At 43.5% G+C, this 11,585-nt stretch overlaps 1 protein-coding gene across 11 annotated transcripts in view; it reads right to left on the bottom strand.

Moving 5' to 3' along the window:
• Positions 1 to 541: 541 nt before the first annotated feature.
• ZNF233 (zinc finger protein 233) overlaps positions 542 to 11,585 on the bottom strand; it is an 18,287-nt gene continuing 7,243 nt past the window's right edge. For all 11 annotated transcript variants that reach the window (XM_025046768.1, XM_025046767.1, XM_025046766.1 and 8 more), the window contains 2 exons: positions 6,811 to 6,937; positions 542 to 3,094 (listed from right to left, as the gene is read on the bottom strand). In XM_025046768.1, the coding sequence (XP_024902536.1) occupies positions 1,239 to 3,094; positions 6,811 to 6,937 (1,983 nt within the window). In that variant the 3' untranslated portion in view covers positions 542 to 1,238. The remainder of the gene's footprint in view (positions 3,095 to 6,810; positions 6,938 to 11,585) is intronic.

Raw genomic sequence — 11,585 nt, 5'->3', positions numbered from 1 at the left:
CTAATGACAAAGCAGAACATTATTGGCCCTAGATTTTCGGTGGTGACAGGAAACTTAAGCTATCACAGATCTTAAGCATCCAGTGTCACGGAAAGCAAGGGTCAGAAAAAAAATTATGGGAAGCTGTCCCCTGCCTCCAGTAAATATACACCTATTTGAGTAAACTGTTCAGCCAAGCAAGCCTAAAAACTACTGAAGCATCTGAGAAGTAGGGGGTGGTGTCCAAAATTTTCTGTGCCTTAAAAGCTTAGTTCAACACCCAAAATGCAGGTTATATGTTGCTCTTTTTTTCCCCACACCTTTCTCATGATGCTTTAAGGAATTGAAAACAAGTTTCTCGTTTTTCATTCTGTCTGTTCCTGCCACAAAAGACCCCCAAAATACAGTGAAACTTACACTATTACACAACTGACAGAACAGTGCACACAAAAAAGTCTTAAATGATAAGATAAAAACTATAGCCCATTACTGCTTGAAAAGTGAAGCTGAGCAGAGGTCAGGAGCCAACTGCAAAAATCTTACACTCAAATTGCAGACTGCATGAATTTATGTATCTTTATTAAGTGATCATTTCCTTAATTTTCAAGACTTGGAAAATCCTTTCCCTAGTAGAATTTACTCTGACAAATTGAGCTTGAGCTCATTAAAATTTTCATATAGTTGTCCTATTTATAACAGGCATTTCTTCACCAACTTAAGACACTTCTAGGATATCCACTATTAGGCACTGGTCAAGGTCATGGTCACTCAGCAACAAACAAACTTCCTGCCCCCATGGACCTGACCTTCTAGTGGCCCTGAATTTCATGTCCATCATTACACTTTTGCTAAAGTCCTGTTCTTCCTTCTCATTTTAAAGGCCTCTCTCCTGTGTAGATTCTACTGAATGTGAAGGTTATGACGAACATACTGTACCACTCTTATAGGATTTCTCTGTTGTGTATGCTCTTAAGAACTGTGACATTTTGAGTCCTGCCCAAAATGCGAGCCATATTCATGTGACAGATGGGTTCCCTCCAATGGAATTCAGATGACTGTGAAGAAAAACTCAGCTCACACCTGAATTCTTAAAATGCAAAGTTTTGTATTCTCTGTTGTGTAGATTTTCTGATGAAAACAAGAAGTCTAAGTTCTGAAGAACAACACAATTTTATCACGCTCATCCGGTGCGCTGGATTTATCACCATTGTGTACTCTTTGACGAACCTGAAGACACTGGCTCTTACGAAAGCAAAACATTAGTCGGATTTGTCTCCAGTGTGGACCCTCTGATGGGCCTGAAGGTGTGACGTCTGTCTGAAGCGCTTACCACAGACGCCACATTTAAAGGGTTTCTCTCCTGTGTGGATCCTCTGATGAACGTGAAGATACGAGTTCCAAATGAAGCCTTTCCCACACTCCTCACATTTGTAGGGCTTCTCTCCCGTATGGACTCTCTGATGGGCTTGAAGATAAGAATTCCGACTGAAGCGCTTCCTACATGTAGCACATTTGTAGGGTTTCTCTCTACTGTGGACCCGTTCGTGGTCCTGAAGATGTGAGCTCTGACTGAAGCCCTTCCCACACCTGTCACATTTGTATGGCTTCTCTCCCGTGTGGACTCTCCGATGGGCCTGCAGATGAGAAATCTGACCGAAGCCCTTACCACATGTGTCGCATTTGTATGGTCTCTCTCCTGTGTGGACTCTCTGATGAGCCTGAAGATGGAAATTATGGCTGAAGTACTTATCGCACGTATCACATTTGTACGGCTTCTCTCCAGTGTGCATTCTCTGATGGGTATTAAGATTTGAGGCCTTACCAAAGTCCTTACCACAAACATCACATTTAAACGGTTTCTCTCCCTGAGGAGCGCCAGGCTTCTGTCTTCTGTCACGCGCCTTCCGTTTGTGTGTTTTGTCTTTGGTGTGGGTTCTCTGATGGGCTTTGTCACCTGCCTCGCGTTTATGTGTTTTGTCGCTAGGTTGGGCTCTCTGATGGGCTTTGTCACCTGCCTCCCGTTTGTGTGTTTTGTCGCTCGAGTGGGCTTTCTGGTGGGCTTTGTCACTCGCCTCACGTCTGTGTGTTTTGTCTCTACGGTGGGCTCGCTGATGGGCTTGAAGTTGTGACGTCTGGTTGAAGACTTTATCGCACACCTCACATTTCCAGGATTTCTCTCCAGTGTCGTCTGCACGGTGAGGGTTAAGATCTAAACTACGGCCAGAGGCTTTCCCACACTCGCCAGCCCTCTGCGGGTTCTCTCCTGGGTGAATGGGCTCATGAGGGAGACGAGAAGAGTTCCGACTGAAGCTCTTACCGCAAACAGGACGTGTGGAGGATTTCTCTCCTGCGCCCGCTCTTTGGTGAGTTTGCAGATGTACACTCTGACGTCCATGCCCACCACGCTCGCCGGTCCTACTGCATCTCTCTCCTGTGTGAACACTTGGGTGAGTGCAAAGCCCTGAGCCGTGGCTGACGCTCTCCCCACACTCACTGCATACATGGCGCTTCTCTCCTAAGTGCAATGGCTGATGAGGTCCAAGGCTGGAGCCTTTTCCGTTCTCATCAGAGCTTTGCTCTCCTGAGTGGATTCTACTATGACGCGAAGGTTTCTTCATGACGCCTTTCCCACAATTTTTATGGCTATCAGACTTCTCACCTTTGTGTCTTTCCTGATCATCGTCGTCATGATGAGAGCTCCCTGTCATAACATGATGATCATACATCCACAGTTTATTTTTTCCATCACTTTGTCGACACCTACTCTGATCATTCTGTGACTCTTTCAGACACATTTTCTTCCAGAAATCCCAGGTGGTCTTAATTGGAAACTCTTGATTTTTTATACTACTGGAACTCTGAACTTTCACTTGAAGCTTTCTTACATAGTTATCTTCGGAAACTTGAGTAGATTCTCCTGCCCACAACTGACAGGAGGAATTACCTTGTTTTGGCAACTCAGACGTCTTGCCTCGCAGATTTATTGTCGAGTCTTGATTTGTGGTTAATTTACTTATAAATTGTTCCCATATTTGCCAGTATATGAGGTCTTCATTTAAAATATATCTTAACCCTACTTCCTGAAGAGTCTCTATCTCATTCTGATTCCTGTGCCCTAGAAGAAGAAGAATTCAGAGATGAAAATGAGGATACGTGAATGTGTTTCAGAGATGAATACGTTTCACAGGCCAGCCACACTCGACCCTCAAGCGACTGGAGGAGAGCTCAGCTCAGCTTTATCACGAAGCAGTGTGGAGTGGGCTCCCACCCACTGAGTGTTGACGAGACTCATTTGGAACTCAACCAGGACTTACATATGAGGCCAAAACTAGAGATATGGGCAACAGAGCAGAGACATTCTCAGCAAAGTGAAAAGAATGTATTTGCAAAGGGAAACACTTCAGCTGTCCTGGTAATGAACCATGAGATGGCGCCATTATTTCCTGTTTTAGCCAGTAAACACACACGTTAATAAACAAACTAGCTTTCAGAGAATCCCTCTTTGTTTCAATGATGTCCTGGCATATAATATTCAAGTGCTCAGTATTATAAGTGGAAAAAAACTAGAAAACACTTTCCATAACTGACACATCTCATGGGAGTAAAAATCCTGTGATAATTGTTGCCACTTAACTTGGCTGAATTTTCTGATAAACCGGAATGGCTAATATTTCTTCCAGGTTTTGTAGACATGGATCTGTACGTACCAAAAGGTGCCATGACAGCCAGCACACAGGACAGCCAGCACACAGGACAGCTCCCACCGATCCTGCCTCCTCTTGTCCATATGCTATCAAGTCCCACCCCCACGATGTATCAGGATTTGGTCTATGAAGCCAACAGAATATGGCAGGAGTGACAGTACATCACTTCCAAGGTTTGGTCATAAAAGACACTGTGGTTTCTGCATCACACCCTTGGGTGTACTCAGCTGGAGGAAACCAGCTGCCATGTTCTGTGGACACTCAGGCAGCCCTAGGAGAGGCCCACTTGGCAAAGGTCGGAGATCTCCTGTCAAAAGCCAGTAAGGAACTGAGGCCTTCTGCTGACAGCCACAGGATGAGTCCATCTCAGAAGCAAGCCTGCAGTCCCATCGAGCCTTCAGTGGCCCGCGGCTCTGGGGGATGCCGACAACAACTTTATGAGATCCTGACCCAGAACCACCAGCTAAGCTGCCTCTAGGTTCCTGACTCTGAGAGACTGAGAATAAATGTTTGCGGTTTTAAGCTGCTAAGTTTAAGGGTAATTTGTTATACAGGTACAGATAGCTAATACAAGTCCACAGAAAGTGTAATTAGGTTACACATTCACCAGAGGAGTAACAATGTTTGGAAATAATCCTTCAATCACACTGGTTTATTCTCCACTTGTGAGATGCCTCCAGGAGGAGTGAAGTGAGAGCCGCCTAGCACTGTTCTCGGGTCGGCTTTTGTCTATAAGGATCCTTAAGGGAGAAGAAACACTTTCATTTGCACCACAGTACAAGGAAAACAGGCCTCAAGGATATTCTTCACAGATGGAGTGGGGCAACTAGATGGACAGACGAAATGCGAAATCCGGGGGTATTCTGCTGTTGCCAAAAGAAATTTTAATAAGGGAGAGGAGGGTAGAATATGCCATGAGAATTGTTCAGCTTTCTGAAGGCTGCGAGTTAGAGGTACAACCATTTGTCAAAACTCGTTAAACTGCATGCTTAAACTGTGCATATGGAAACGTTACCTTGATTTAAAAAAAAAAAAAAACAACTGTAAAACAAGAAGTCATTTTACACCCTGAAAATTCACGGAGCTGTACGTTTATAATCCGTGCAATTTTCTGTACATATTTCAACGAAAAGCTGGCCCAAATTTTAAAAATAAAAGATTTGTTCAAGAAGGCAAAGCAGTTGGCAAGCTACCTATTAAGAGAAAAAGAGACAACAGTAGCAGCTGGGGTGGTGATTCCCAAGGCTACATTTATGCAGAAACACGAGGGTGGGAGCCAAACGGAGCCAGCGCCCGATCCTGCTGACTGCAGGAAACCTCCACGCAGCATGAAGACAAGAAAAGAAACTAAAAGGACTAAGATTTCCCCCACTACTTCCAACAGGCAGGGCCCAAACTATCAGATTAGCAGCTGGATTTCCCCGAATTTTTGTTTGATTTAGTTTTTGATGTTTGGTGCTTCTATCCAGCAAGTAGGACTCTACTGACTGTTTTAGGCTGGGTTTACCTGAGGGATATGCAAAGTAAAGATAAATGGAGGAAGAAGAGAGTGAAGAAAAGGGGGAAATGAAGGGAAGGGAGAGAGGCGAGGAGGAGGTAGAGCGGGAGAATGTCACTGGGTCCACGGAGGAGGCAGTGCTTCCTGACAACCGCAGAGACCATGGTCAGCGCGAGCCGTGAGGGAAGCCTCTCGCTACCACCCAAACTGGACCACCTACCCACTCGCCCACTAGTTCATCCATTCATCCGCCTGCTAAACAAATATTTAACGAGCCTAACCTACGTGTCAAGTCTACCAGAGGCACCTGGCACACAGCAATAAAGACAACAGATACAATCCCGGCTTTCATCACACTCTAATGGGGATAGAGAGGCCATAAACCAGTAAACAAAACATAATCCGTTAATATGTCAGTTGGCGCATAATGATTAGTCTCAGAATAGGCTAATTTCAGGGGGATGAAGATGGGAAGCAGGGTTGTCGGAGCAGGCTTCTGTGACGAGATGACATCTGAGCAGACACAGATGAGTGAGGCGGGAGCCAGGGGGTGGTATGGAGTGAGAGCCCGCAGGCAGATGGGGGGCCGAGGGAAAGACCTCCATCCAGGTGGAGGTACACTCAGGTTCATAAAACAAGGGTGTGAAAAACAAAGCAGCCTTGGGCGGCAGGAAGGGGCCGAGCAAAGGGAAGGGAGAGGAAATCAAGTGAGAGAAGGGGTGGGTGGCCACCCTAGGCAGGCGCCTGCAAGGCATGGTATGCGTGAGCCGGAGTCACCACTGGTGAACAGAGAAACGACCTGGTCAGACGCGATCCTGCTGCTGTCTGATGGGGCTGCTGAGGGAGAGCAGACCGCAGGAGGCAGTGGGAAGCTGCTGCGACTAAGAGGAGGAATGAATGGCGGGGGCTCGGGCCAGGGTGGTGGCCGCCCCCAGGGGGCGGTGAGGAGAGCATCTGGGCTGCTCCCTGCGGGGACTCAGGCTGCCCTTTGTCACCTGAACGAACACCCACCTCCACAGGTTTCTAGCTCTAGCATCTGAAGCTTCTGCTTTCTCCCCAACTGTGATATCAGATCTAATCTGAAAGAGTGATACCCTGGGAAAAATGAATGGCCTATGTATAAGGCGGTTACACTAAAGACAAAAATTTTAATCCCAATACTATAATCCATATGCGCTTTAAGTACTATGTCTCCAAATTCTGACCGTGACCTGTTGTAATAAATACGTTTTATGTTGTGATCCAGTACATAAACCCACAGAAGCAGACAGATCACTGGATCAAGTGACTGAAACTTCTGATTCCAATCATTACCTACTTTTATCACATCCGTTCCTGTTTTTACTGTTTTGGTTGCGCTGCATGCAGTTCTTGACGAGGAGCTATGCTAGCTCCGTTTCATTAAACGCAATAATAATGCAACTCACCAACTGGTTTTAAACCCCACCAAGATGTCACAACTGCAATTTATAAACCACAGGCAAAGAATAGAGGAGCTGTCCCACAGGAATTAGGAAACTCACATCCCAAGGTTGGGGGATGCATATTTAGAGTCCCAATATCTTCAACATTTGAAACCAAGACTGTCCTGGGAGCTGACATTGAGTGACAGAAGGCACATGTCCTCACCCACTGAGACCAGGTTCCTGAAGTTCTCCAGCGTCACCTCTCGGTACAGCTTCTTCTGGGCGGAGTTGAGCAGCTCCAGCTCCTCCCCTGTGAAGATCACAGCCACGTCCTTGAACGTCACTTCCTCCTACAACGTCAAACACAGGCAACCTCAATCTCACCACCAAGGGCCCCTGGGAGAGGGCAGCAGTAAGTGGGGGGAGGGGGAGGTTTGTCAGACTGTAACAAAGTGACAGCACCCAGGCTTAGTGAGTGTGCTGTGTGAGAAAGGAAAGACGACTATCAGACCCTGCTGGGACTACACTGACCTAACATTTCTGGGACAATTTGGTAGTGCCCATCAAATTATAAAATGTGTTTACCTCATGACTCAACAGTTAGAGTTCTAGGGTGCTTACTGTAGGACTACTCACAAATGACATCCAGTGAAACAAACGAGTTATTTTTTAATTATGTACTTTTGATGGGAATGTGGAAAATTCACATATGGAATTGAAATGTGGGATGAAGAAGAAAAACTATGTAAAGTAGACTCATGGCCCTCAGAATCTGGAACAAGTTCCCAGCCATCCTCCCCGCCCACTCAGGAAGGGTGACCTGAGGACTATGAACTTGGTCCTCTGCACTCTCAAGGCACATGTCACCTATCTATGACGCTATTTTTGACAGCATTCAGTGTTAAAGTTAGGTTTTTCATGCCAGGACACTTCAGTTTAAATCCCAAAGCTATGACCCTCACAAGCAGCCATCACCTGAGACAAATCTCTTAATCCATTTCATTATCTGTATGATGGGACCCATAAAAGAAAATTCTTCTATTAATGAATGTATAGAAAGTTCCTAAAACTGTTCGAATCCAGTAGCCACTAATCCCATGTGATGATGTAAATTTAAATTTTGTTATATAAAATTAAAACTTCTCTCCGAGTTGCATTAGCTACATTTCAAAGTCTCAAGAGCCACATGTGGCTAATGGATACTGTGTCGGATAGCACAATAGAAAACATTCCCATCATTGCAGAAGTTCTACTGACAGCATTGTCTTAAAACGTATGCATCTAGTACATAGGTCTTCAATGAATGTTAGCTTTTATTAATATAATTATGGCTGGTGTGGTAAATTTATGATTACATTTTTATATTAGTCACCTGTGCTTTATTTTCATTAATGTTTGCATGGTATAATTTTCTCCATCCTTTTAATCTGCATATATCATTATATTTGAAATGAGTTTCTTGTAGCATGGAGTTGGATCTCATGTTTCAATCCATAATACCAATCTCTGTAGTTTAATTGGTGCATTTAGTTTACATTTAATGAATTATTCATGTTAGGACTTAACTCTGAAGTTTTATTTTTGTTTTTTCCCCATTTTCCTGTCATTTATCTAGTGTCTTTGAGCATCTCTCTTCGCGGTTTTAGTGGTTGCTGCAGGTTATTATATTTATTATATTACATACATACATCTCATCGGTCTACTGCTGTTGTTACCAGTTTGAATGAAATATAAAAACTTTCCCTCCCTTTAAGTCTCCTACCCTACCCCACATATAACTCTTAAGTATTTCCTCTGTATACATTTAAAACTGTCAGACAATGCCATTTTTGCTCCAAACATGAAACATAATAGAAAACTTGAGACAGTCTAATCCCTATTTTTACCCACTCATTGATCTTTCTTCCTGAAATCCCAAGCCTTTTTCTATTTGCTTTTCTGTTTAGAGAACTTCCATTCGCTATTCAGAGCAAGTCTGCTGGTGACAAATACACTTAAGTTTCCTGTATCTAAAAATGTCTTGATTTCCCCTTTATTCCCAAAGGATATTCTTACTGGATATAGCATTGACAGCTCTGTTTTCAGCACTTGAAAAATAGTGCACCATGTCTCTGGCCTTCGTGCTTTCTGGTGAGAAATCCAGTCCTTTGAATGTTTTTCCTTTACAGCTCAGGTGTCATTCCTCTCTGCTTTTGATTTTTTTTTTTTTCTTGTTAGTTTTCAGAAGTTGAACATGTCTTGTTGTGATTTCTTTGGGTTTACTCTGCTTGGGGTTCACTGTTTCTTGAATCTGTTGGTTTATATCTCTTACCAAATTGGGGACATTTTCCACCTATTTCTTCAACTACTTCTTCAGTCTCACCCTTATCCTCCTCTCCCCCTGGGACCGCAATGACATGAACGTTGAGATATTTTGTTATAGTCCCATGGGTCCCTGAGGCTCTGTTCATTTTTTTTTTCCAGTCTATTTTCTTTTATTTGCATTATTTTCTATCACTCTATCTTCAAGTTCTTTCCTCTGTCCCTTCATTTTGCTGTTGAGTCCACCCATTGATTTTTTTTTCATTTACTGTATTTTTCAGTCCTAAAATTTCCATTTGGTTCTACTTTATATCTATTTCTTTGCTAAGATTTTCTTTCATGTTTCCAGCATGTAATTGCTTAATGAAATATTTCTGATACATGCTTTAAAATCCTTGTCAGATGGATGAACCTCAAAGACATTACACTAAGTGAAATAAGCCAGTCGCAAAAGGATTATGTATATGGTCCCACTTATATGACGTACCAAGAGTTGTCAAATATACAGAGACAGAAAATTAAATGGCGGTTGCCAGAGACTAGGGAGAGAGGGAAACGGGGACTTGCTGTTTAATGTGTACAGTTTCAGTTTAGGAAAATGAAAAAAATTCTAGAGATGCATGGTGGCGATGGTTGCACAACCCTGAGAATTTACATGATACCACTAAATGGGATACTTAGATATGGTTAAAACTGTGAATGTTATGTATATTATACCACAATGAAAAAATTTCCTTGTCAGACAACTACCATCTATGACAGCTCACTGTTTCTGTTGATTGTCTTTCATATAAGTTGAGATTTTCCTGGTTCTTGGGTACCAAGTGATTTTCTATTGAAACTTGGACATTTTTGGTCTTGTTATGAGACCTGTGATTTCATCTAAACCTTGTTTTACTAGGCCTCCTCTGACACTTCCCTGGAAGGGAAAGGGAGGCGGAACTCTGTTATTGCCAGCTGGGGGGCAGAAGTCAAGATCCCCCATTTGGCCTCTATTAACGCCTGGCGGGGCGAAGGGTTCATTATTTCTGGGCCAGGGTGAGAGTTCTGGTTCTTTACTTGGCCTATGAAGAAATTACACCTGCTGGAAGGGGCAGAGCTAGTTGTTACTGTCCCGTTTGGCCTCTGTTGACATATTGGGGTGGCGGAGGTTTGGCCTCAGTCTCACCGGGAAGTGGTGAAAGCCCTGCCTTTCCACTAGGCCCCCTCTGCCACCAGACAAGCTAGAGAAGGGAGAGGTCTCATTACCACCAGGTTGGGGGCAGGTCCAGGCTCCCACACAGTCTCCACCAACAACTATGGAAGAGCAGTTCCTGTTTAATAAAAGTTTTGTCTTGCTACCCATTTTCCTGGCCCTCTGACTGGAGAGAGGCTTTTTTTGGGCTTTTTTGCTCTGCACCCATTGGTATTTCCATATTGCCATCTTCTCCAGTACTTGGTCTCAGATATATGAGGCAAAACAAACAAACAAACAAACAAAAAACCACCCAAGTATCTCATTGCCGTGGCATTCCTCAAGTCTTGACATCCCTAGCCAGTCGGCCTTCACCCAACCTTCCATGTTTGTTTTACATACACTGATTTTTAGCTGTACTTAGAAGGAAGAATAGGAAAAAGCACTTCTCCAGAACTGCGGTAGTCTCCAGAATTGCTTTTTGGGAGCTGAGCATATGTAGGAAAACTGTTACAGCAGTGTTCTCTAAAACATTTTTTTTTTAATATCTAGAAATACGGAATTTTAAAGGTACATTAACTCACTGAAATATGACATATGAAATATGAAATATATTAAAAATGCAGATCGAAACTTCTGTTTCTGGCTGCAACAGAGTAACTGGTACTGAATGTGCCTTCCTACCATAAATAAGCAGAAAAATAGGGAAAAAACCTATGAAACAATGTTTTCAGACATTGAAAGCACACTACCTTGATCCCTGAAACACAAGATGAGCCCTATGATCACCCTAATTAGATAATTTTTGAACTCGGGTACAGAAAGTAGGAACCCAAACAGAACCTTGATGAGTTAAAGAGACAGAAATCAGAGAATGGGGAGGCTGAGGTAGCTGAAAATTCCAGGGCAGAGTTACAGAAAGAAAGGAACAGTGCAGAGGAGCATTGGAAATCTCACAAGCATCTTTTGAGTCTGCTAAAAACTACACTGTGCACGTATGGGATGAAAATGCACAGACCAGGCCAAGAGCGGCTGGGGAGCCATGGGCTGAATGGTTCTGGAGCTTAGCAGACTTAGGGAAGCTTGAATTCCAAACAGCCAAAGTACAAGCCCTTACTGATCACAGGACATTCGACAGCAGCCCGATGGGCCATGCTTTCATAGGAGGGCTAAATTATCTCTAGAACAGAGTTTCTCAATAGTAGCACTACTAACATCTCACATCAGGTGATTCTTTGTTGAAGGGTATGACCCTGCTAATGGCAGGACGTTTAGCAGGCTCTTTGGTCTCTGCTCAGTTGTCTGTAGTGGCCACCCCTCTAGTCATGATAATCGAAAATGACTACAGACATTTCCAAGTGTCCCATGTTGGGTCAAAAACACTTCTAATTGAGAACAACTGCTTTAGAATAAAGGTTACTCTAGCGCCACCCTAACAAAGCTTAAAAACAGGGCTCAGAAGAATCAAACTGAACCAATACTAATATGACCATCTTAGTATTTACAAAATTAAGCATTCATTC

Source organism: Pteropus alecto, unplaced genomic scaffold (genome assembly GCF_000325575.1).
Source record: "Pteropus alecto unplaced genomic scaffold, ASM32557v1 scaffold194, whole genome shotgun sequence".
NCBI classification, from domain to species: Eukaryota; Metazoa; Chordata; class Mammalia; order Chiroptera; family Pteropodidae; genus Pteropus; species Pteropus alecto.
This window is presented reverse-complemented; position numbering and strand designations above follow the sequence as displayed.